The 27160-nt window shown below is 43.7% G+C and overlaps 1 protein-coding gene across 1 annotated transcript in view; it reads left to right on the top strand.

Moving 5' to 3' along the window:
• LOXHD1 (lipoxygenase homology PLAT domains 1) overlaps positions 1-27160 on the top strand; it is a 210918-nt gene that overhangs the window by 15637 nt on the left and 168121 nt on the right. The window contains exons 3-6 of the mRNA XM_077817080.1: positions 620-700; positions 1683-1867; positions 21557-21655; positions 23617-23765. Coding sequence (XP_077673206.1) covers positions 620-700; positions 1683-1867; positions 21557-21655; positions 23617-23765 — 514 coding nt within the window. The remainder of the gene's footprint in view (positions 1-619; positions 701-1682; positions 1868-21556; positions 21656-23616; positions 23766-27160) is intronic.

Below are 27160 nucleotides of genomic sequence, written 5' to 3'. Positions count from 1 at the left end.
CACTGGTCCGAATAACAGCACAAGGTGCAAGGCGACAGAGAACCGCGCCCTAAGCCTTTGCCCACAGAGTCTGTATTTTAGTACCTATCCAGGTAGTTTTAGATGAATTCAAGAAAGGAGAAGAGATATTGTAAAAAAATTTTAAATAATAGCCTGGAATTTTAAAGATGAATGGCGCAATATAAAAATGTCCTCCCTGAATATTGTTTTCTGTTACCTCTGAAAGCCATCTGCAGAGTAGCAAACCACGCACTACTGCAGCTCTTTCTATACCGGTGATTGTTTAATAGGTGCAAGATTTTTTCTTTTTAGCTGGTATAGAATATGACCCAAGGTTTGCATCCATTTGGGCTAACATTGCATTTCTTCCCAAGTTGGTATGTTGGAATCTGAAAGGGTGCCTACAGACCAAGATATTAGCATGGAAAAGTTATTAAAAAAAGTCCCTGTACATTCAGACCTTTTCACAGGAATTAGGAAATTGAAAAGTAGGTTTGTCCAATAACAGAAATGAGGATCCTTCATTCTTAAACTCTGATCCTTGATGGGTCTGCAATGATGTATTTGCTGACATAGTAACTATTTTCTTAACGTGATTTTTGGTATATGTATATTACAGGAGTAGAACTGCCTTTGAGAGAAGTAAAACAGACGTGTTCAGAATAAAAACCAACAATGTTGGACAAATAAAGAAGATAAGGTATCGTGTAATATTATCACTACTATTCCCAGTACAGCAAGATGCCGGGGTTGAGCTCTCAGCCTCGGCTGGGATCACAGTGGAGCTCTCAGCCCTGGCGGGAGCTCTGAGTCTCTGGCCCCACCCCTGTTCTGACCAAAGCCCTGCCCATGGCCCCACCCCATTCCATCTCTTCCCCTGTGCCTCTGCCCCTGTTCTGCCCACAGCCCTGTCCCTGTTCTGCCCCTTCCCGCACGGCCCCACTCTGCCTTTTCCCTCCAAAGCCCCGCCCACCGCTTGCTCCTCCCCCCCCCACCCCCACCGCCGCCCTGAGACTGGAAAAACTCTGTGCTCCAGAGCCATGGCGGAGAGCGAGGGCTCCTCCAGCCCTGGGGCCATGGCGGGGGAAGATTTTTCAGGGGCCCCCAAATCTGCTACTGCCCCCCCCCACTGGCGCAAGGTTTGGGGAGGCTTAGCCTCCAATTCGCCCTGCCCATGAATATTGTATCCAATAAGTTGATTCAATTACTTATCACTTCAGGTTCAGCCCCCTGCTTTATAGACCAGTAAACCCCACAGAGCACGAGCTGATGTCGCCAGGACTTCTTGGCAGGCTTCACAGCGCTCTGCCATACAGGAGCAGTCTCCCCATGTACCAGTTGCAACCCACTTGGCCCGGCCACCTCTCCATCAGATTTGAGTGGTGTTGTGACCATGCAGCCAGAGCAGTGCTCTGGACCACTCTGGCAGAGGCTATACTGATTTAGTATGGGACTACGGCTTAAAGGTGACCAGGCCATGGTTTCTTCCTGGCTCTCTGGCCTGTGGAACTTTGAACAAGTGCAAAAACCTACAGGGGGCATTTGCCCCCCCCCAACCTCCCCAATTGGTGCCACTGCTCTTACCTTGCCTAATATAAAATGTGCCACTGAATCAATGTGCTAGTTGCTGTCACACCAACCAATCCAAACTCTTGGGTATATTTTGTTCCTTTGTGCTGTAGAATTGAGCATGACAACACAGGAATGAACGCAAGCTGGTTCCTGGACCGGGTGGTAGTAACTGACATGAACAGGCCTCACCTCCGTTTTTACTTTTCTTGCAACAACTGGCTGAGCAAGGATGAGGGCGATGGCCTTTATGTCAGAGATCTGATTGGCAGCCTAAACCCCATGGATGTGCCCAAAGGTAAGTGTTTCTAGAGAAGCTGGATGATGTGGTTCATTGTCAGTAGAAGAGCAAGTGTAGTCCAGTCTGATTACGCATCATTGGAAGAAAGATGGTCACAATTCTGACCATGAATATGAAGGGTTTCCAAATTCTGGTAGCATTCTACAAGCAGCCTTTCTATACACTCCAGCCTCTGCTCTGTAACTCTGCACCAGTTCTCAGATGCCTTGGGGAGAATGTGGATTATATCATTATTGAAATTGGTGCCTGTTTTTGAGAGTGCTTTAAGTAATGATGTTGAAAAGAGGCCAGGACAGCTTGCGAACCTGACAGGTACTCCCAAGCTGACATTAGTATGTATGCCGGGTGGTGACATACAGTGTACATAACATGAGTAGGGATCTGACCTGGGACCAAGATATGAAAGTTGAACCTGCGGACTAACCTGCAGGTTGTGTGTGTCAGTAGCTCACCTCCAACTGCTAATGGGCAACCTCATGTTGAACTTCCCGTGCCCACCCTGTGAGTATGCCAGTACAGTCTAGATTTGGGCATGGAGATTGAACTAGCATCTCCCCCTCAGACTGGCTTTGAGGGAAGGGCTGTGGGTGGGGGAAGCTTGTGCTTCTGTTACATACCAAACATCTTCAGTGGATAAGTAATGGACTTCTTGCTCCGGTGCTGTCAATCAGGTCTTTATGCCTCAGTTTCCACATATGTAAAATTGGGATAATACTTATTCCACCTTCATAAAGTGCTTTGAGATCCTTCAGTGATAGGTGCTTGGCAGGGGGTATGTGAACCCCACACCATCCAGGAACGGTTAATGACCTGCTGTGGGCTCAGTCAGCCTCACTCACTTCACCTGCTTGAGCTGTCAGGCTTAGAGTGGGTCGTTGAAAGGAGAGAGCCAACTCAGTTGGGGATGGAGAGGGTGGGAGAGCAGGCTGACAGCTCCCAAGCCATGTGAGAAGCCAGTGTGGGGAGCTGATTAGCAGACTTCAGACAGCCAGGGCCACCCTGCAGGAGGGTAGGACTGACTCCAGCTGTTAGTCTGAGGTTTACCAGGTGGTGGGTGTTAAGGCAAGCTGCTGCAGCTGGGGTCTGCCTGAAAGGAAGGGGGCTGAAAACTGAGCCCAGCAGGGATGAAGGTTCTTTTGGTTTGGGGTTTTGTTGAACGTTGCCTTGGGATATGTCTGCACTGCAGCTGGGCACCTCCCAGCCCAGGTAGACAGACTCGAGCTAGCACATTAAGAACAGCAGTGTGGATGTTGGGGCTCTGGCACAGACTTGGGGTGGCCACCTGAGTTCAAACCCAGGGGGTCAGGTGGGCTTAAGAGCCCGAGCTGCTGCTGAGCCACAATGACCACACTGCTATTTTTAGCATGCTAGCTTGAGCCCCACTAGAATGAGTCTGGCCACCTGGGCTGAGTGGCTCGGTCCCAGCTGCATTATTGAACTCCCTCAGTGACTGGGCAGGAGGGCTAAGCCACATCCATAAGTGATATGTGCTGAAGAGTCCATTGGGGAAACTGAGGCAGGGCTTCTGCACGCCATACCTTGAGGGGCATGCAGGGATGGCACCTCCCCCATAGTGCTGTTTAAGTAAAAATTATTATTGTTCTTATGGTGACTAGGGTTCTATCAGAAGTGACCTGATGGAGATAATCTATTCTTCCTGTTACTAATGCCATAACACTGATTGTTCTTGCACTGTGTTCTTAAAGAATTTTGTCCCTCTAATGAGTTGTGTCTTTCTAAGGGAGGTTTTTATGCATGAAAGAAATATGAAATATCCTTTAATACTCGTAAGTGAGTAAAAATGCATGTGGGAGCCATTTATAAGAGCAGGACCCTGCAGGATCTGAATGAGACAATGTCTGGAGCCACTCAGCCAAAAATCCACCCAATGACTACATACCTCCCATTGTGACTGTGTGCTCTGATATGTTTTGCTGCTTCTATATTCCATTTAGTCTGTGAACTAGAAGAGTTCATGCTACTTTAGAGGGATTGCAGGGAGGTAGCATATGATTCGAAGCAGTGCTCAATCAAAGAGAGATTCCTCAAGGGCAAGCAAACTGCCCAAGCTATTTCTCAGTGGATCCTTTAAATGACACAACCGTTTCCTTGAATCCAGTATTGTTCCTTTTTGGGGTGGCTGATTCAAATTTAAGTGTGTGATTTCCTGCACCCTCTTCAAAGGCCCGTCTCTCTGCTTATGTGGACTTACACAGTCAAGAGGGACGGAAAAGGCTCACAGACCAGACCCTCAGCTGGTGTAAATCGACATTGTGCCACTGATTTCAGTGGAGCGATCTTGATTTTCACCACATGATGATCTAGTCCCATGTATTTATCTGTCTAATGAAGTGGTTTCATCTTCTGTACTGGCCAACTACACTGTGTTTGGTGCTGTACATGCAGAATGGATGTAAATAACATGGTTCCTGTCCCAAGGAACTTGCACAGGTACAAGGAGAGAGGCCATAGAAATTTCTACAGAAACGTTTGCCATCATGTCATCTATTTAGCTTATTTTATCTGCTAGAAAATCATCCTTTGAAATTCTGCAACCTGTAAATGACACAATTGTCCAGATGAACCTGGGGAGTTGGATCTAGTCCAGAGATAAGAGTGAAATGAGGAAAGGATTGGATGCCTTCCAGGCATTAGGTATGAATTTGTAACAGAAGAGGACTAACTCAGCTGTGTTAGGTTGCAATTCTGCTTGAACCATAATTAATGAAAGATAAGTGTTCACAGGCTGCTGAGGTGAACTGTCAACCTGTCAAACATTCATGTAAATTTCTCTGAATTCATTTAGCTCCAGCTGAATCATGAAGGTCTGAAATGAGATTGTGGTATGATTTTCCTTGTACACACAAGCTGTTTGCCCTAAGAGTCTTTTTTTTTTAATCTGAAAAGGATGAAACAGAGACATTCAATCCTGTCTCACTGGTATTTTCCATGCTACTAGGCAAATGAATAATTAAGTGCACAGGTGATTGTGTGTCTGTCTGTCTGTCTGTGTGTAGCTAAAGATTAGTTATTCCTGACAAAAGCCATGTTCTGACTGGCAGAGTACAAGACAGGAATTCTTGTCTCTGATGAATTTTCTGATTCCTTCTGTTCTCGTTTCTTGTATCATTTTTTCCCCTCTTGGGAGCCTTCAGTCCTTCTTTGTGAACATTCTAGGCACAGATGCTGGCGACTGGGTTTTCTTACTCTTCTCTCCACCTACAACTGCAGTAGTGACCTGATAAATTCTCCTGTGGTATGCAGACTCTCATCCTCCCTTTTTCTCCACCCCCTTTCAACCAGCATATTCAACTGGCTCTGTCCTACGGTCTTTGTCTGGAGGTTTCCCTCACCTTTCACGATTGATGGTTTATTTTTCAGTCATGAAATACATAGGTGACTGCTTAGAAGTGCAGGTTTTCTGTCACTTGTCTGAGATCTGGACTGTAGGAAACAATATATTGTGAGGGGGAGACTTTTGTGATTTTTGAAGAATTTCAGTATTTTTCTGTAGAGCGTTCACCTTTCAACAGCCTCTCTACTCTGTATATTGTGGGGTTGTTACAGCTTTACTATAAACACACTGGTTTTCACTTGCAGAGGTATTCATTTGGGATTGAATTCACCCCGTGCATAGCTCTATGTACCACTTAAGTCACACCTAACACCTCAGAACAGGGATTTAAGTAGTGCCATAGGCCTTCTGTATGGGCGGGATTTCACCCTCTCTCTTACAAAATCAGAATTCCAGCCAGAATGCAACGGGATCTACAGAGCTGCCATTTCCTTGATCCACCTTCCTTTGTTTGTATTGATTTAAACATTGTTAGATTTTTAAAATCTTTCTTTCAGAGTAAGTTCTTACCTGTGTTACTAACCGATTATTAAAATCCAAAGGATTGTTACAAATCAAATGTTTATGCTCTGTGTTTATTTGCTGAGTTCCACTCAGGTTGAACAATGAAGAGACTAGTCAGCTTCTAGTTAGTTTTTGACTTCTGGTTCTCATGCTGTCAGAGTTCCCTCCCAACTCTGAACTCTAGGGTACAGATGTGGGGACCCGCATGAAAGACCCCCTAAACTTATTTCTACCAGCTTAGGGTAAAACTTCCCCAAGGCACAAACTCTTTGCCCTTGGAGGGTACGCTGCCACCACCAAGTGATTTAACAAAGAATCAGGGAAAAGGACCACTTGGAGTTCCTATTCTCCCAAAATATCCCCCCAAACCATTACATCCCCTTTCCTGGGGAGGCTTGAGAATAATATCCTAACCAATTGGTTACAAACTGATCACAGACTCAAACCCCTGGGTCTTAGGACCATAGAGAAATCAGTCAGGCTCTTAAAAGAAACAGAACTTTATTAGAAAGAAAAAAGGTAAAAGAAGCACCTCTGTAAAATTAGAAGGGAATCTAATCTCACAGGGCAATCAGATTTAAAACACAGAGAATTTCCCTCTGCGCAAAAACTTTAGAGTTACAAAAAGAAAACCAGGAATACTCTCAGCACAGAGAAAATCACAAGCCAAAACAAAAGTAAACTAACACATTTCCTTGCTAGTACTTACTAATTCTAATGGAGTTGAATTGCTTGCTTTCTTGATCTCTCTCCGGCAAGCACACAGAACAGACAGACCAAGCTTCCCTCCCCCCACCCCCGCCCACCCCACCAGATTTGAAAGTATCTTGTCCCCTTATTGGTCCTTTTGGTCAGGTGCCAGCTAGGTTACCTGAGCTTCTTAACCCTTTACAGGTAAAAGGATTTTGTGCCTGTGGCCAGGAGGGATTTTATAGTACTGTATACAGGAAGGTTGTTACACTTCCCTTTATATTTATGACACATGCACTAGCAAATTCTGCCAGGTTCTAGTTATAAATCCCTACAAGCACCAGTACAAGAACCTGGATAGACAGATTGACATGACTGTTCTGATGGAAATGAGGGTTTCAAAAACATTAAATGGTTTCTATTAACAGTAGGCTTTTAAAAACTTAAAACAAAACGTAAAAACTCCGACCTCCCCCTAAACTTTGAGCTGGAACCACCTGACAGAGTCACTTGAAAGTGGAGCAGATAGAGAATCAGATCAGGCCAGGTAAAACAGTTATTGCAATTCTGCCCCTCATTTACATAGCCCCTTTTGTTCCTTGTGCTCCACGCTATCCTCTCACCTCACTCTTCCCTTCATCCGTTTATCTCATTCTTGGATTAATGCCTTTTGCCTTGTCACCCCTTATGCTTCCATCAGTTTACCAAGTGTAATGAGTTCCCTCCGGGGTGCCACCTGGAACTGGGGTACCACTAAGCCCCCCGACCCACCAGCCTAGGCTCCCTCTCACACTGTCATGCTGTGACAAGCTGCAAAGGCCTCCAGCCTGCACTTTCACCAGCATACATACAGGTAGAGACATACCCAGCTGCACTTACATACAGACACTGACCAGCCACTGCATAGGAAGGCTACAGCTAGGGTAACTCCCAGCTCCTCAGGCATGCACTCTCTCTGGAGTGTAAACCCAAAATTATACTGTCTTGTGCTGCACAGGGAACTGTACAGTGTAAGCTCATAAAATTTGCCCCCTCCCTCAATGTGGAGAGGAATATGCAACAGCCTTTTGCTCCTGAGCTAAGATTCCCATACACTTCACTCCAACTCACTGGTTTAGATAAAGCAAAAACAAGTTTATTAACTACAAAAGATAGATTTTACATGATTATAAATGATCAAAGCAGATTACCTAGAAAATAATCAAAAAATGCAAACTAATCTTAATATACTAAATAGATTGGATATGAATAGCAGATTCTCATCCAGAGATAATACACAAGCAGACTGCAGATTCTTAAGGGGCAAGATGCACTTGCTTTACAGATTGGAATCCCCAGGTGTTTCATTCACAGGCTAGAAATCTCTTTAGCCTGGGTCCAGCACTTCCCCCAGTTTAGTCTTTGCTACTCAGGTGTTTCCAGGAGTCTTCTTGTGAGGGCAGTTGAAGAACACCCGATGATGTCACTCCCTGCCTTATATAGCTTTTGCATATGACGGGAACTCTTTGTTCCCAAAACTTGGTTCCCAGACCAGCCTGTGGAAAAACACTGACATCCCAAGATGGAGTCTAGAGACTTGTGGTCTCATCACATGTCCTTGTAGAGTCATTACTTGGAGGCTGTTTGTAGCATTCTCAGGAAGGCTCACCAGGTGGGAGATAAGCTTCTCCTAAGGCCTATTTTTATTCCTAATGGCCCACTGCCCTGAATAGGCCCTCCCCCCCCCACACACTATCTGGACTGAAAGCATCTTGTCTAGTGGGAGTTACTCAGGTGTAACTACATTGGAAATACAGATACATAGTAAATATTCATAACTTCAGATACAAAAATGATACATGCATACAAATAGAATAATCATATTCAGCAAATCATAACTTTTCCAATGACACCTCACATGGCATATCTTGCGTAAAATACATCATAATTATACTATAATCATATCATAATATCACTATGAAAAATATGGAGTGCTGTGTCACACCAAACACCATCTCTCTTTCCCCAAATCCTTCCTTAAGACCCATTTCTTTCACAACAATTTTCCAGGACTGGAAAATCTGATCTCCAGGATATATGTGCCAGCAGACTAAGTGACCTTGAGTGAAATCCTGGCTTCATGGGAGCCAATGGGAGTTTTGCCATTCACTTCAATTTGGCCAGTTTACTCCTTGTCTTTTTATGGCCTGACCAAAAATCTACTGAGGTCAAGGGAGTCTTTCCATTGATTTCAGTAGGCTTTGATCGGAGCCTTTGTGTGTGTGTTTATAGCACTGCACGGCCGAGCTGTGTTTTCTCTATAGCAGTAGGTTGAATTGTGGTGGAGATTGGACTGAGAGGGAGCTGCTGAGTTTGGGCCAACAACCCTTCCCTCGAACCAGGTGGAGGCTAGTTATAGTTTAAAAACTGATCTGTAGAAGCACCTTAAGCTTTGGAGGGACCCATTTTTATAAAAAAAAAAATCTAACAAAATAAAAATGAACAGTAAAGATGATTAAAAATGCAACCAAAATCCATATTTTTACTCCATGAACATTGAGTTGAAAAATATGGGCAAAGTTTCAAAAAAGTATTGATCAGTTTAAATAATTAAAAATAGAGATTCTCAAAAGGTGACAGTCGTGACTGTGATAGCTCAGTGACTATAGTTATTGGTTTGATGAAAAGGGTTCATCTGAAGTTCCCTGCTGAATGACCTGAGTTCCTGAGGCCTGGTCTACACTACAGAGTTAGGTCGACACAAGGCAGCTTACATCGACCTAACTGTGGAAGTGTCTACACTTAAATTTCGCTCTCGCCAACGTAACTGTCCCACTACGCCGAATGAACTCCACCTCCACGAGTGGAGTAGAGTCAAGGTAAATGTAGTTACATCAACACCGTGTCAGTGTAGACACTGCGTTGCTTATGTCAACTGTTACTGGCTTTCAGGAGCCTTCCTACAATGCCCCCACACTGACAGGACAATCAATACAAGTACTCCTGCCGAGGTCGCACAGTACCAACACAAGGAGTGAAGTGTAGACAGACACAAGCGATGTAATTACTGTGGCGGCTGTATGCAGATATAAATTAGGTCGACTTAATTTTGTAGTGTAGATATGGCCTCAAGGAGAATATGTCACATTTAATGTACCTGTCAGAAAAACTTCTTTATCCTCTCCCAGCCCCCTGATCCATAAACACAGTGCCATATGCCCATGGTCCTTTGACAATTATGGTGCTACAGATTCTTATTTACCCAAACACTGCTGTTGGTAGCCCGGATTAATTTACAGCATAGATATTAATTGCAAGGAAGGGATCTTGTTCAATTTTATGTGATTTCCCTTCCCTTCATGAATTCTTAGGGTTGTGTGACTGCAATTGAACCTTTGCACAAAGGGCCTTATCTAAACTGAAGTCAATGGGAAGCTTTCCATTGGTGTCAATGGCTTTGGACCAAACCCCCATTAGGAAACGAAATTGCTGCCAACTTTCAGGGGATTGAGAATAGTAACATTAGGACATAATACATGGCTCCTGGTGTATTGCTAAAGCACCAGTGTTTGGAACTCTTTTGGATTGAGCTAAGCGGTGCCAAACAAAACATGGGAGCACCTTCACTGCACAGCCTGCATTCGAGGTGGCAGGAACCTCGCACCTTGCTTTGGAACTATTCCCATGGTTGATGTTCTCTTCCCTGTTTAGGTGAAGCTCAAAGCAGCACTGGCAGGCTGCTGTGTCCAGATCTCCTCAGCTGGAAGGAGGAGCCATCTGGTTCCTCATGTGTCCACATCAAAAAAACCAACACCAACACTGAAACAAGTTGGCTCCTTGTTGGGAGTCTGACCAGAGAGCCAATGACTGAATTGTCACAGATATTGAACTGCCTTGCCATACCTAAGAGAGGTCTATCTAGGTCAGGACTGGGAAATATTGGTAGGGAGTGAAAAGAAGTTTGTACTGTCATTGTACCTATTCTCAAAAAGAAAAGGAGTACTTGTGGCACGTTAGAGACTAACCAATTTATTTGAGCAAAAGCTTTCGTGAGCTACAGCTCACTTCAGCGGATGCATCATGAAAGCTTATGCTCAGATAAATTGGTTAGTGCCACAAGTACTCCTTTTCTTTTTGCGGATACAGACTAACACAGCTGCTACTCTGAAACCTGTACCTATTCTATGGTTTAATGGTCTTCGTGCTCCAGGGCTGTCAATCCAAAACCTTTTGCCTTTTCACTGTGGTTTTGTCTAGATTAAGAAAAGTGGCTGGGATTTGCTAACATGCTAGCTAAACATGGCCTGATCATGACCATTTCCCTTGTGAAGCCACAGGTTAATCATTTTAACCTCAATTTAGCTGGTTGAGGTCTGCCGTAGGCTTTCCACCACATAACCTCTAGCCTACCTGCACACTAGGGATAAGGTTGTGGTTAGGCCAGGGTTATCTAGTGCATGTTAGCAGACCATGACCTAACCCAGACCTCTTTTCCTAATCTAGGTAAATCCTGTAAGAACATTCTTTTACAAAGAGAAAAAAAAGAAGCTAATTTTCAAAAGGGCCTTTTACTTTTCTAAGCATTAAAACCAATAAAGAAGTATAAGCATCCAGAAATAAACTTATACTTTGCATTGTTTAAGTGAATACTGAATTATAGATTATAACGTTTTCATGACATCCTGCCAACGTGGCTATTCCAAACGGGTTCAGAACTAAAGACTGGTCTCCAACTGGCTCCTAGGCTCCAAAGTTGCTAAAGACCAAACACGATGGCTATAAATGTTTCAGATAACAGTTTATGCAAACCCTAACAAGGCTGCATATTTAGAATAGGACAACATTATTACTGTACCCTGTGTGTGAGCTCAAACCATCTAACCATTCCATTTGCTTAATTAGTGATAACTCTTTCTTTGGGGAAAGTTTAATGTTATCCAGCTTATTAATAATAAATTTGATTACAATGGAGCTGTATTATGTCTCAGAAATCTAAAAGGGCTATTGAACAAACATGTCATTCTTCTTGCTAGGAAGCAGATGTAATGCATTGTTCATCATAAACTTGAGGGAGGAAGCAGCCAGCTTAATTTAGTGTATATATTATCCTCAATGTTAAAAGCACCAGGAGTTGCTCACTGATTTATATTATTATTTTTATTATTTAGCAAAAATTTAACATTATAAATAAAGATTAGCCATATCTGTGACTACATCTAAGTAATACAGCTGCCTAAATTGCTTCCCTAAAAGAACACATCTGGCAACAAGACATTGAATCATTATGGATGGGAACTAACAACGAATCCTCAGAGTGAGTTTCTGTATGTGAGTAAATTATTGAAGTTCAGCTGATCAAACTGAATATTGACATGGGTCTGTTACTTCTTCACATGCTTTCATAGCCACTTGTTGGTATGTTCTTGTGTAGAATGAAGGTAGTGAGATCAACCAGGGAGATTGGGACTGAGTCCTTCAACAATCAGAAGAAAAGAAAGACCATGATCAATAAGGACCATAGAATACATTTTCTTCAAATTTTATTATGGTTGGACTTTATCTCCCAAACTACCCAGAACTTGTTTGTCTGGGATGTGTATCAGTATATGCAAGATTAACATGTGTTAGGTAATCAGTGAGTGTTTGAGTCGAGTCTAGACACAATCTGCGCTATTCAGAGACTAAGAATGAGATTTGCTTGTTTGTTTGTTTTTTGCTAGGAGGAAGGCTTCACAACTCCCTTTTGTTATGTTTTAATATTAGCCAACGTGAGGAATTATGAGTTCTTAATGCAGTTAGGGCTTGAAAAGGCCCTCCGTTCAGCAAAGCACTTAAGCATGTGCTTAAATTCATCCTGATTCAATGGGATTTAAGCACATGCTCAAATGCTTTGCTGAATCAGGACTTAAATATTCTAAATTGTGGCCAGTATTTCTTAATAATAGGCACAGTGCTACAAGCAATGGTATAGCAAAGCTCTTTGGACTTGGACTTGATTTTGCAAACTCTCTTTATGCGGAATTCCCATTGAGTTTAATAGGAGTTTTGCACATTCTAGGGTTGCTGAATTGGGACTTTAAGTGAGGCTGAACCAATGAAAAATTATGAGAATCTTTGAAAGCTGTGAAAGTTAAGTAAAACTAAAGGAACTCAATTCAATACACCAGTGCTTCATCTGTAGATTGCTTCTGATGAACTGTTTCACAGGAATGTCCCTATTGTATTCCATATATTCTCAGCATTTTGATGGAGATGAAGTGGGTGAGGTAATATCTTTTATTGAACCAACTTCTGTGGACCAACATAAGTTGATTCAACAAAAGATGTTACCTCACCCATCTTGTCTCTCTCATATCTTGGGGCCAACATGGGACCAACAACAGCACTGCAAAAAACATTTTGATGCACGTTTTAATTTCATACTGAGGTCACACCTGTTGGGGCTTGATCTTGTGGTCTCTGGGCTCCATAATGCTGAAATGAACAGCTGAATTAAGCACAAGAGGGTATTGGGCAAAAGGAGAATAATCATAACGCTCAATGGAGGAAACAATCATTTTCCTTTTTCCTTTTACTGTTAGGTTTTGTTGCATAATAGCAATCATCTCGATTGCTCTGGAGCATACTCAGAGCAAAACAACTTTTGAGACTAATTAGCTTTGTTTCAGGGTTGCTTCAGACGTAGCAGCTGTTTCTAAATGTCTGTACTGCAAAGTAATAGAAATACTCTCTGGAGTTTCTTCCCTAGTAGTACTGCATTTTGATAGGGTGATAGTCATGATCAAATTCAGTTAATAGGAAAGCATCACTGAACTCTTCATAAACATCCCCTGTCCTCCAAATGCTCTTGTACCTCCAGCGAATACACAAGCAGTCTGAATTCACAGTTCAAATATTCAGGTGAAGAAGCTATTAACAGGTTATGAAAGCTGCCGTTCATTACAAAGGATAGTCGTCAATTGCTATTGACAGGAATTAATTATTCTGAGGCACAGAAAGGACCTGCTGATCTAATGACTTCCATATTTTTCTTGTGGGGATGGGGGAAAAGATCTTTTATTGGACATTGTGCAATGTTTTTATGCAGCAAAAAGCCAAGCCTTTCCAAAGAAGCTGGAGCAATGTGTATAGTGGGGGTGCTGAGAGCCACTGACTGTAAACCCTGCATATGATGGACTCTCCTTCCAGCCAGGGTATGCAGCAGCACCCCTAGTTTCAGCACCTGTGAGCATCTCTCTCTGGGAGACTGAGCTGACTCCTCTTGAGATCAAGAGGAGTTTTTCCATTGACTTTAATGGCAGTTGTTCTGGGTTCTTGCTGTTTGTCTCACTCTGCTTGTTTTATGGCCCCTATTATTTGTAGTCAGCAGGGAACAATTACCACCCTCCTTTCACAGTGAGCTACTGAGGCACAGAGGGTGGGATTCACAAAGGTGCTTAGTCACCGAAGCCCCCAGACTTAGGCACCAACGTACTGATTTTAGGTGCCACTGAGATCCATAACCCCCCTGCTCGGCTGCCACTAAACCCTGTGGGCACCTAAACTTGCTTGGCACCTATGTTTTTGTGGTAAAAGTCCCCTAGGTGCCTATGTTTCTGCCTCCAAGTATGTGTACTGCAGCCTTCCCCTGGCTGTCTGGACACCTATCTCCTGCCTAAGTCTCAGAGCGAATCATGAACCAGGGAAAGGTTGGTGTGACAGGTTCCCCCAGGATGCCACCTGGAACTGCGGTACCACTGAGCCCTCATACCCACCAGCCTGGGCTCCCTCTCACACTGTGCTGCTGTGACAAGCTGCAAAGCCCTCCAGCCTGCACTCTCACCAGCATTCACATGGTGGGGATACACCCGACTGCAGTTACATGCAGACTCTCTAACCACCATCCTCCCAGCCTAGGACCCCAGAGCAGTACCGTCCTCCCCTAGTCAAATCTGGCCAATATATGGGTTTAATATATATGTGAAGAGGAGAATGGGGTAAGCAAACATCACAGTTGAGTGCCCTAACCACTGCGCTAAGGGTGAAAAGGGAGGTCCTCCTCCTTGTCCTCGCCTTCCTCATCTCCCCATCTCCTCCGGCTGTTTTGTGTAGATCTAGGCAGTCACTGAGCATGCCTGCTGCCGTAGGTGCTGATTTTTATTTTTTCCCGGGGGCATTCCACCCCTGCTCAGCCCCGCCACTACTTCACCTCTCCCTCCGATGCCTTGCTCTTGCTTCGCCTCTTCCCGCCCCCACTCCGTCCCCTCCCCCATGGTGCCACCCTTGCTCCACCTCTTCCTGTTCCCGTTCCGCCCCCTCCCTGAGGCCTCTGCATGCACACCGCTGGCTGCTCTCTGCCCTCCGCCAAACCCCTCTCCCAGCTGCCGAACAGCTGATTGGGGGCGGGCTGCTGAACAGCTGATAGGCAGGGCCCCGCAGAACAGCTGTGGCTGGTGGGTGCTGAGCAACCACTATTTTTTTCCATGGGTGCTCCAGCCCCAGATCACCCATGGAGTTGGCATCTGTGCCTGTTGGATCAGGGCCCACACACACATTAGGTGGACAAATGCCTATCTTCCCCCAGCTCGTTACTTGCTAGCAGAAAGAGGCACCTCCCTGAAGCCCGGACTTAGGCACCTATCTCTGAAAGCGGGTTGGCGCTTAGCACATACCTCTCTCATTGGCATCTCCCATGAGCTAGCTTAGGCAGTTTCCTGCTTAGCATGTGCTGGCTTTTGTGGATGGCATTCTAAGGCACCTCTCTGTCTCCATTCATTGTATAGGGCACCTAAGTGCCTAACTCAGGCTTTGTGAATCATGGTGTATACCTGTGATTTTTCTCAGCACTTAAAAGTTGTTGCAATGCTCAGTGCCAAATTGCCTACGTCCCTTTGTGACCAGAGAGAGAAAGTGAATTTTTGAAGGTCACATAAAGAATCTATGGCAAAGCTAGGAATTGAACATCCATCACCTGAGTCACAGGCCAGTGCCTTGCCCACAGTACCATGCTTCCTTCTTCTGCTAGGGTGAATTATTCTGCTTTTCAGATTAGTTATGAGTCAATTTCTAGGGCTGCAATAAAGCTGGTGTCAGAAATCACAGGCAATAGGGCTGGCTCGTTTCTGCATGCTCCATCGCGTCTTTATGGATCCCAAACACGCGGTGGAGTAACAGTCACAGTGTTCGTCAATGTGGGGATGCATTTTAACAGACTATTCCCATGGCTGTGTTTGTAAAATGGAATTAAAATTACTAGAACTCATCTAGCTAGGTAATCACAACGCTGCCCAGAGTTAGGTCTCTGGCTTTTACCCAGTGTGCTATATATCAGATGGCTGTGCCATTGCTTGATTGTTTGACACCCTGCTGGTAACCTGCCACATTGCAGGTCATGCACAAGGAAGCTAGTCAGAAATATATAATAGAGAGCTTCACTGAGCACAGTGGGAGATGATAGCTTTAAGTAATGAAGCATAATCCTCCCTGCTTATTGCAATAGATGAGTTCGGTAGCTCGTGTTTGACGGTGCCATCTAGTGTCTGAAATAAGATTAGCTAAACTATTAGCCCTCTCCTCCCCTTCCCCCAGCACTTTCTTTCTTTTTTTTTTAAAAGTACTGATGAGATTCTTTCTTACGGAATTTCAGGAGGCAGACTTCATATATCCAATGACTGACTGACAGCTAAATGAACTGCACGGTTAATGGAATAGTGTGGCATGGCAGAAACGGCATCTGGTCAATGTCAATTTGCAAGCGGAAGGAGAGACTGAGTTTAAGCTGAATGGAAAATAAGGAAGTGGTTTTCAAATTTCTGAATGGACTGGGATGTATCCATAAGTTGTCCACAGCTACGGAAGTAAGAGTAATTTAGACCAAGTAGGGATGCTATGGAGTGACTAAATGGAATCTGTGAAATGCATTATTTATTTGTATTACGGGGGGGCTGAAAAGCCCCAGCCAAGATCAAGGCTCCATTACATTTAGTGCTGGACATGTTCCATAGTAAGGGACAGTTCCTGCTCCAAAGGGTACAATTTAACTAGACAAGAGGAGGGAAAGGGGGATTTACATATGTAGAACTGATACCCAAAGAGAGAGAGACAGATTACTTGCCCAGGGTTTATGGGATGTCTGTGGAACAGCTGGGAATTGAGCTGAATCCCGGGCTGGTGCCAACAATCACACGACTCTCCCACTTCACAAGAAAACAAACCCTGAGCCCTTAAATGCTAGAAAACTCAATCTAACGCCAGGTGGAATTACCAGTCAGTTCACTTGGCTGTTGACAGCTGCACCCAAATTTGTTAGGAGCATACAATGCAATAAAGCACTTGACTACCACACCTCCCACTTCTTCAGTACACCCAGGCCATGTCAGTTAGTGCCACCCCCTTACTTTCCAGAGATAGCATCTATGTAACATCTCTAAGAATCCTTCCTGGGGACTGCTTTATGAGTGCTGCTTTGCTAGATGAGTTGTGTCAGTGGAAGCTGGAATGCCTGTAAGTGCACAGCATACATGATTGCATAGAAAATGAAAAGGACAGTAGACATTATACACGCATAGGATATATCCTTGCAGGTTACACGGGTTGTGCAGTAGTTACTGTGAAGATGTAGGGACATCAGGAAATAGTTGAAAGCTCTAATTTTGGAAAAGCTGAAATATGATGTTCCTTAAACACAATGTGAAATTGACATTTGTCAGCTATTCACTGAATAGCAGCCATGAAACTGACAAGAATGTCAATTTCCTTAGCAACTCTGCAGCAGGTAGCCAGCCTGACTTGTGATGGGCCCCCAGGGCTGCTAGGCTCTCTTCTCCTGCTGGGGCTCTAGAGTATGGCAGGTGTCCTGCCATGGAGTGGGGATCTTAGCAGCCTGAAAAGACCTGGCTTTAGCCAAGGCTGCTGCCACAGAGCAGGGACCCTACCAGCTCCCAGAGCCCTGGCTTCAGCCAGGAATCTGGGGTTGGCAGGCTCCCTTCCACAGTATGGGCAAATTCCCATATTTAAAACTGTACAATTACAGGAATCAAATATGCTGGTCCATGTGACGATAACCTCCAAGATCAACAAAGAAATATATGCGTGTTTTTTTTTTTTTTTTACAAATTACATGTATTCATGTACTGTAATTACAGCACTGGTTTGACAGATATGTCCTGTATTAGTGGGCACAGGAGGAAACTAAGTGTACCAAATGAATAATATAAAAACAATTTCATATATATCTCTGCAGATATCTAGCCTGCAGAGTGTACATTTTTATTATGATCAGATAACACTCATTTCCCAGGTGAAAGCCCAACCATGGGGCTATTGTCTATTCTGGGGTGGGATGAGGTCCCTTTCTCTGTCTCTCTCATTTTGTTGTGAAAAACTTTGAAAGGTCTAATCTTCATTCTGATGTGTAACAAAAGCAAATGTTGAAATATCTTTTATTTTTTTTGTGAAACGGAATTTGTGTTGTCTGAAAGTTAACCACATGCACAAGTGTTTCCAAGATCAGGGCTATAGCACTTTAGTTTTGAAAGTTTTTTTCTTCCTCCTCTGCCTGTGCAACACGACACTTGGTCCCATCAGCTCTTCCAACTAGATGGTTGATCCATGAAGTCATTGCCTCAAATTTGCATCCTAGGAATGTCAATGAAATCTTCAAGGTATCCAATCTGGCAAGCACTTGTACAATCATATCTCTCACTGACAGGTCATGCTCCGAGAAAGTCAGGGTACTAGCTGCTGTTTTCAAAAATGGGTCCGCTCTGGCTGTGGCTTGAAGAAGTCCTCTCTGCTGTCTCGTTTGGACACTTATTCCCTGATTCTGATCCTGTAAATTGCTCTGTGCGGGATACAACAGGGACCAGCGAGAGGTTCTGTCACTGCTTGTCCTGAAACCTCAGTGGCTTAAAATGCTTTGCTGCTATAGCTCCCTGTCTGGATGCTTCCAGCCAGCAGACAACTATGCACTGAGTATCTGTGTGATAAATAGCCCTGGTTTAGCAACTCTGACTCCAGAAGCCTGCTTGTTGCAGCACATCCACACTCTGCTCTTCACCAGCCTTGATTACTACTAGTCAAGTGACCTCAACATACCCCCCCATTCTGAATGTCCCCAAAACCGTCTGCTCTGAAATGTCCAGCCCCTATTGGAACATTTGGTAATTAGGTCTGTTGCTCCTTTAAAGAGACAAAAACAACAGTTTGTTGCGTTAACTGGAGTTAAACAATCACTTTGATTCAAACACAGCACTGGGTTAGTTTAGATTGAAAGTAAATGAAGTTTATTAACAAAAAGAGAGGATTGGAAGTGAGTTCAAGTGTAAGGGAGAAAGACAGAAATGGTTACCAGCAAATACATGTGAGAAAGTGAAATCCCTTGGGGCTCTTTGCCCCTCTCTTTTTTATAATCCAGTGAACCTTTGAAATGGGCCCTTCTCAAAGTCGAGTGCCCCTGCTGTGAGGAGAGGTGCCATGGAGTCTGATGGAGAAGGTTCCATGCTGGTTTCTTCCCCACTGGTGCTTTCTATCATGCATGTTGATCTGACCCTGCAGCCTCCAATATGCCAATGAATGGCTGCTTGACTGTGGTTACCAATTGTCTGTGATTGCACCTGGATGGAGGCATCAGCCTTTTTGTCTGGAAAAAACCTGTTTACCTGCACCCTAGACTTACTGGTTCAAACACATGTTAGTCCCATATTTCTTTCACATTTGTACAGTCCTTTGGGCATTTACCATACATACAACATAAAAGAATATTAATGATCACTGTGTTACTTGTTTTTCCAGTGATACCTTACACGACACCTGTTAGATACAGATTATGATGTACACTGAATTGGGGTACAATGAACTGGTCAGGCCAGCTGAAACGCACTACCTGATACCAGAGCCCCTTGCTCTCTGACACTGGGATGCTCTTAGGGTCACAGCATGTTTCCCCCTTCACCAGATTGGGGACTCAAGGCCTAATAGTGTTGTTAGTAGCATGTGGGCACAGAAGTCCACCAGCAAGATCAAAGCTTTAAACTGTACCAACTCTATCTTTGGCTGTTAGAAATGAGAACTCTCTGGGGTTTGCATCTCCTGTTGTTGCATTAGCTGTACTAGCAAAAGTCTTCAAGAGTCCTCCCTACTGGGAGTCAGGTTCTGCCCTTTACTTCTTGTTGTTGATTATTAAGGGCATTTTAACTCATATTATTTTATTGTGTGCTGATGCATTTGTGAGAGGGGCTCTTCAACTGTCAACTTGATTTTTAGTCTATTTAAAAGATTAGCTGTGAGAGGTACTGTATTTGCCCCACAGCCCCCTGGCCAAATTTGTAGTTCTGCAGTTGCATTTCCTACTTGTTCAATAAAAACTCATCAACACATCTTAAAACAGGAATACTAAAGACTTGTAGCAAACTACCCAGGAACAGTCTCTAGACCAGGAAATAATAAAAATGTACAAGTCATTTATAGGCTGTTCGTGGAGAGAGCCATCACTGAATACATTATTTGCTGCATGTTGTTCACTCAGGTCTAAATATACATGGAGCTTGCCACCTGGTATAAAGAAAGATGAGTACTGCTCCAATACTGTCAGTCGACTAAACTAGGGTGGGATTTTTAAAATTGCCAAACATTGTCCTAAATTTCCTCCCATTGAAGTCAGTGGGCATTTTTCCATTGATATCAATGGGAGCGGGGTTAGGCTAACCTTGATCACATCTGAAAAATCCCATCCCTAGTTTTGAAGAACCTGGGCAATGGAAATATAATCTGTGCTTCTTATTGATGTAATTGTTTTTCGGGCTCCTTCGTGCCACACATGATATAGCATTGCATTTTAGCATTGCAATGTCGAAGGTACGGTGCTTGATACCTTCACTCGCTTATGGCTTTTTTTATATTCTAGAAAGCAGCAGAGTTTTTAAACTGGATGGGGTAGCGGGATGGGACCTTTCCAAGTCTTTGCACTGCTTTAGTTGACTGATCTTTCTTCAAAATATTTGTTATCACCTGCTCTTGCTGAGTGTCTGCTAAGTTGCAAAGTTAGCTGCAGTGTAGTGTTTAGAATTGATGTAGATCTAAACTTGAGCAGTTGTTTGGGTTACACCGATCATTGATCTTTCAGAAAAACAAGGCTAACACGTGTTTAATGGCCATGTGTCAGCACCACAATTTGAACCACTTGTGTCATTTGTTCAAACTTCCAATAAAAAGGCCAAGAACTGAATGATCTGCACCTGAGAAGTGGACACCAAACGTCACTGAGATCTGACTAGGCAAAAGGTCTTCCTTGAATGGTTTGCACGCCTTCCACAGAGGGAGAGAAGATGATCCAATGCATAGGGTACTAGCTTAGCCTAGCTTGTGGGATGCCTGGGTTCAATTCCCTCCTGTGCCACACGCATCCTGTCTGAGCTTGGATAAGTCATTTAGTCTCTCTGTGCTTCAGTTCCCTATCTGTAAAATGGGAATAATAGCACTTCCCTTCTTCAGAGGGGTGTTATCAGGATAAATACATTAAAGATTGTGAGGTGTTTGGCTAGTCCAGTGATTTGGGGTGGGGGTGTTTATAAGTACTGTAGATAGAAGAAGCACGGAGTATCAGATGTCTCTGTGGCACAGTTTCCAACCGCACAGAGAGCTCACTACAGAATTGGGATGTGGGGGGGCTAATGCAAGAGGGGGGATTGCACAATACCCTCCAGCAGAGTCTCCACATATGTTGCCACTCTTATTAGGAGAGGGATCAGTGTAGGATTAATTCTGGTAAAGTTTTGGGGGAGTATTTCAATTACCTTGGCTAAGCTTTGGTTTTCCTTCTTTATTGAAATTTTCTTGTATGCGTTGGCATCCTGGCTCTCCCTATGGTGGTAGTCTTACAAAAGCCAGGAAAGGCTGTGAATGGTGGCCTGTGTACACATGTTGGGTGAAATCCTGACCCCCATAATGGCAAAACTCCCACTGACTTCAGTGCATTTCACTCTTTGAGTCTGTTGCAATAGTTACCATAGCGTTCTGTGTACTAACCAGTATGAACAGTGGCTCCTAGCATCCCATCTTGTCCAAGTGCTTCCAAGGCATATTGCACCACAGTGGCAGGTCTGGTGTGGATCCGTATGCTTTATGTTGATCCATGGCTTGTATTGTTAATATGCTGGGCATTTCTCCTTCTGTCTTTGCAGTTAACAAGTATGTGGTCAAAGTGTTTACCGGAGACATTAGCGGCAGTGGAACAGATGCTGATGTCTTCATTAATATCTTTGGCGAGAATGGAGACACAGGTATTCAAATGCAAATCATTTCCTAAAATACTTTTTCCTGCTCTGCCCTAGGCGAGCCTGATATCTGAACAACAAACAGCACAATCTGGAAAATGCAAAATGATTTGGCTCCGTGAAAGGACAACAAATGGCCTGTCTAGTTTAGGATTTTTCAGACCCATAATTTTCAGCAGGTGCAACAGCAGAACAGCTGGAATGTGAACAAGGGTCAGGCTTTTCTACCGCTGTGTCATCTAACACAAAATTTCCTGGTATAGACACTCGGGCATAGACCAATTCAACAGGGAAACAATCCACTAAAATATCTGATGTTAATGTGATACCCATACATGAAGGGAAAGCAAAATATTGGCAATCCCTTTTGGGAAGCTGAGAGAAGAATTTTGTCCACACATATTATTTCAAACTTTAATTGTGGACTATGATTGAATCTCTGTCCATTTAAAGTGTGATCATGTCACCATTTGTATCACCATTTAATTCAAATCAGCTGATAAGCTGCATTTATTTTATGAAACAGAGGCTGTAGCAAAACATGATAGTATGCACTTGATTTTAGTAAACAGTATGTTTCATCTATAAGATCAGAATAATAACTAGAGATGGGCCCAAACCAAACCCACCCTTACAGAAAAGTCTTCAAGACTTCAGTAAAAAAATGAAGTCCTTTCTATAGTTTAACTATCCTATAGAATTTAATAGAGAATGATATAACTTCTCTTGCATTCTGTGAAATGGTTCATAAACATCTGTTGAAAGGATTTCATTCCCTATTAAATTCTATGGGCTTTCAGAGTAATTAATGTAGTACACTATTGGTTTTATCCCTGTTCAATTCTTTAACACTTTTCCATAAAAACAAACTCCTTTGAGTTCACAGGTGTTCAAAATCCAAACCTGGATCCTAATTTTGCAAATAACTCCTCTCTTTATAGTGGTCTGGAACAAAATCCAGGATCCAAATGCCCCTGAGCTTTGAGACATAGTAAATCTGGAATTCTGCAGCTTGTATCTACCTCTAAAAGTATTTTAAATGGTTGGATAGATTTTTAAAAGCAGAACTGTTTGAAATGTTGCAATAGAGACAATAAAAGAGATGCCCACCCATCTATTTTTGGAAACTTCTGAGTGATGTAAGTAACTGCTGTAGGGCGACCTTGCCTGGAGAAGCCTCCTACAGCAAGTCATTACATGACAGGTGTGTCTGCCTCAGTTTCCCTTTCACACAGGCTCGCTTAAGTAGTACCCCTCCTTAGGGCCAGTTCATTACCAAAACATAGAGTAAATAATGCTAAGTAAGAGTCCCAACTATAGTTTACTTCTCACACTCACTGTTTATAGTCCTTAAAACCCAGTTCTTCCCCGTGGGAATCCCTCCAGCCTCTCTGCTGGGAGTCCTTCTATACCATACTGCAGTATCTTCTGCCACACCTGGGCTCTTCATCACACACCTCCTGTCCTTTTACCAGAAGGGCCACCACCCCTCAGCCCAGGTGGGGTGTAGCCCCACACTTCCCAGTGGGAACTCTCCCTGCTGCTCTGCTGGGAGCCCTTCAGCCATCTGGCTCCAGCTCAGGCATGTCCACTGGTAAGTCACTGCTCCCCTGCCATCACCCCTCTCTGGTCCTTGGCTCCAGCTCTCCGACGTGAAAGCCAGAAGTCAGCTCCCTCTGCTGTTCTCCTGCCTCCAGCCCTGGCTTGGGGAGATCAGCCAGCAAACCCCACTTGCTACTCTCCTGCTTTTTTGTGTTCTGAAGGAATGGTGCTTTGTCACTGGATTACAAAGTTCCCTGTCTTCTACTGTCTGCACTTTATAGAAGCAGTGCTTTGGGACTGGTTGATTTAGTCATAACAGTAGCATTGCTAGACAGAGATTTTTTTTAATGCATAAATATGTACTGATTCCTTCACCAACTTTTTTCCATCTCATTCACCTTTCCCTTTGCTGTTGTTTTGCTTAGGGGAGAGGAGACTGGACAATGACAAGGACAACTTTGAAAAGGGAGCAGAGGACAAGTTCACCCTTGATGCTCCAAATTTGGGAAAGTTACGGAAAATTACCATAGGCCATAATAACAAGGGTGGCTCTGCTGGCTGGTTCCTTGACAAGGTTAGTTATTCCATAGGAGACAGTTAATTAGGGCTGAACTGGGACCAAAAAGTCTAACTTTTCATCTGCTCACTGCTTCGATACCAACAGACCCAAATACTCACTGGTAATATGGTCATTCAAGTTTTTTGTTACTCAGAAAGATGTGGGTCTAGCACTCAACATGCAAAGCTAATAACCACACCAAAATCTTCTGAGATAATTGATTTTTAAAACTGCAAATCTGGTGTTGACGATGGTATGTGAAGGGCGAGTGCAGGTGTTATAGCAGAAACTTCTCTTACCTGCCCTGCCAGTCAATTCAGTCATGTCCTGCAACACTCTAGTTTTGAGCCTGCTCTAAATAGTTGGTCCAGTAAAAGATATCACCTCACCCACCTTGTCCCTCTAATATCTTGGGACCGACACAGCTATAACACTGCATATATTCTAAATAGAGGTGCTCAAGCAAGTGACCAAAAATCAGAGACACTGACTTTCTGAGTGCCCGGGGGATGCTTGACCCCCACTCTGCCCCAGGCCTTGCCCCCACTCCACCCCTTCCTCCAAGCCCCCACCCCTGCCCCACCTCTTCCTGCCCTTGCCTCTTCCCTCCCGCCCCAGCTGATCACCACTTGGTGGGAGGCGCTGTGGGGGAGGGGCAGCAGCTGATAAGTGGGGCCCGCCGGCGGATAGGAGGTGCTGGGGGGGCGAGGGGGAGGACCTGATTGGCAGGGTTGACAGTGGGTTCTCAGCACCCACTATTTTTTCCCATGGGTGCTTCAGCCCCAGAGCACCCCTGGCATCGGCATCTATGCCAAAAATGGGGACCAGGTTGTAACTCACCAGTGACTTGACCTAAGTCAGTGTTTGGGCCCTGGACTGCAGAGGTGTAAGTACTCTGCACCTTCTAACATCAACCCTCCCCATCCTCTGCTCTCCTCACTCATTCAGTGAAAGAGAGACAAAGAAAGGCCTGTTAATGTGATTCACCTTTGTGGCAAACACTTATTTTTTTACAGGCCAGTGCAAGGTCCATGCACCACTGAGCTCCCATATAATCCCTCAAAATAAATTTAATGGTACAAGGGCACTCTATAGAGAGTATACAGTTTAGTGTGTCTTGTTTTTATGAAAACGGTTGGTGCCACCGGACTCCTCGTTGTTTTTATGATTCTACGATCATTTTCATGGTAAATGAAGGGGGGTTTAAATGGGCTACTAACTTTTCTCTGTGTCCGTTAACGTGCTCACATGACTGCAGCTCACCACCTTCTTTGTGCATCCAAAGGGCCTCTCATTAACAGTTCTCCTTGCAAGTCCCTGTTTGATTTCTTTCCTCTTCAGCCGCAAACTCTCACTGAAGTTAATGGCAAATCTGTCATTTGGAGCATTTGTGATTAGGGGCCCAGCAAATGAGTCAAATTGCTGGACCTCTTACAATACAGAAAACTTACCCATGCAGTAAGTATACCACATCTGGGCAGATTAACCGAAATCGCCCATGCTATTTCAGAGCGCTTTTATCACAAGTGGGTCCAACGACTACAGAGCACGACATAGGTACCATTCTAAAAGGTGAGCTGCAGTCAGTGGGAATTGTAGATTCCCATGTCAGAAAACCATGTGGAATGATCCATGTTTTGCCTGCAGATCCACCCTGATTTATTTTCAGTAATTCCAGGCATAGCTATAATCCTTGTGTAGGAGATCTTCAAGGAACACCCCTTTTAGGTGCTGCAGGATACAGTGTTGTGATTCAACAGATGGCACATTTCCTGCTGAGTTATTACTGAACCAGCTCCCCAAAATGATGTTAGCTCTGTACTAGATGGTATCATTGTTCAGATGAGATGCAAAACCACGGTTATAATCTGGAGATTATTATATGTAAAGAAAGGTCCTGATTAGCACCAAAATTATGTGGTAATGAATATCATAGTAATTTGTCCTAAACCAAATTTTATAACTCACACCATTCACCCTTGAAACTTTTTGTATGTTTAGTTCAATTATGCACTGACTAAGTAGTTCATCTACCCAAACATGATCCAGTGATAACAGCACAGGTTACTTAAATGCTTGTTTAACAACTTGCAAAATAATTACCTTGGCATCTGGGTGATACGAATCATTCCCACATCTTACAATAATATGCACCATTTTGGAAACATGGACAGACATAAAACACAAAGAAATATAGAGGAAACATTTTTTTAATAAAATAGCTGTGTCATCTTTCAAAGCTTCACCAGCACAACCTTATCTGTTGTCGTTTGCATTGTGATCATGCCCAGAGTCCCCCAGCTGTGCATATCCAGAGACAGCCCCTTCCCTGAAGTGCTAACAATCTAAGTAGACTAGACAGCCAAAAGAGTGGGGAAGAGGAAGTATTATTCCCAAATTTGCAGATTAAGCAATTTGCCCAAGGTCACACAGGAAGAGTCTGGAAGAACTGGGACTAGAGCATAGATCTCCTACGTGTCAATTCAGTGCCTTGACCTTAAGACCAATTTTGCTGTCTGTCTGACTTTGCCTTTATCTTGGGATCTTGTTGTATGGTTCACTCCAGTTAGCTGTCTCTCCCCACTGCAAGGATTGCAAAAAGACTGCTTTTCAAAGCTGGCTTGCACTAGTTATTAATATCATTTTATTTGTTACGTGCCAGCAATGTTTTTATGTCCTGTCAACTTGACAGAGTTAAGAGTCTCAAATCACAAGGCTCATTCTAATTCAAGATGCAGAAGCTAGGCAGCCCTTTCATCCATTTGTTGCTGGCTCTAGGGATGGTCCAGCAGAGTGCCAAGTTTCTCCATCTTGGGGGTGCTCGGGCTTTGTAGGATTGAGCCCTTGGAGAAGAAAGTTAAAGGATAGAAGGTGAAATGAGACAATAGTGATCCCAGTTTGATCAAGTCATGTCTTAGAATGGCACTGCAGAGTGTTTTAGAACAGAAGATAAACACTAATATAACTCACTCAGAGTTGAAACTCCTGGTATTCTCCTATTAGACAATAAAAGGTTAAAGAGTATTTAGATAACTTGAATATATTGACATCAGCAGGGCCTGATGAATGCACCCTAGAGTGCTGAAGGAATTGTGCCTGAACCATTGGCAAAAAGGCAATTACTGTACTATATTGGCAAAAAGAAGAGGAGTACTTGTGGCACCTTAGAGACTAACCAATTTATTTGAGCATGTAGCTCACGAAAGCTCATGCTCAAATAAATTGGTTAGTCTCTAAGGTGCCACAAGTCCTCCTTTTCTTTTTGCGAATACAGACTAACACGGCTGTTACTCTGAAACCTGTACTATATTGGGTTGTATTACTAGTAATATCACGTGTAAAACAAGTCAGATAATTATTCTGCCCTACTTAGCAGTGCTTAGGTCTAAAGCATGTGAAAGTTCAGAGGA

This window comes from Eretmochelys imbricata, chromosome 5 (assembly GCF_965152235.1).
Source record: "Eretmochelys imbricata isolate rEreImb1 chromosome 5, rEreImb1.hap1, whole genome shotgun sequence".
NCBI lineage: Eukaryota > Metazoa > Chordata > Testudines > Cheloniidae > Eretmochelys > Eretmochelys imbricata.
This window is presented reverse-complemented; position numbering and strand designations above follow the sequence as displayed.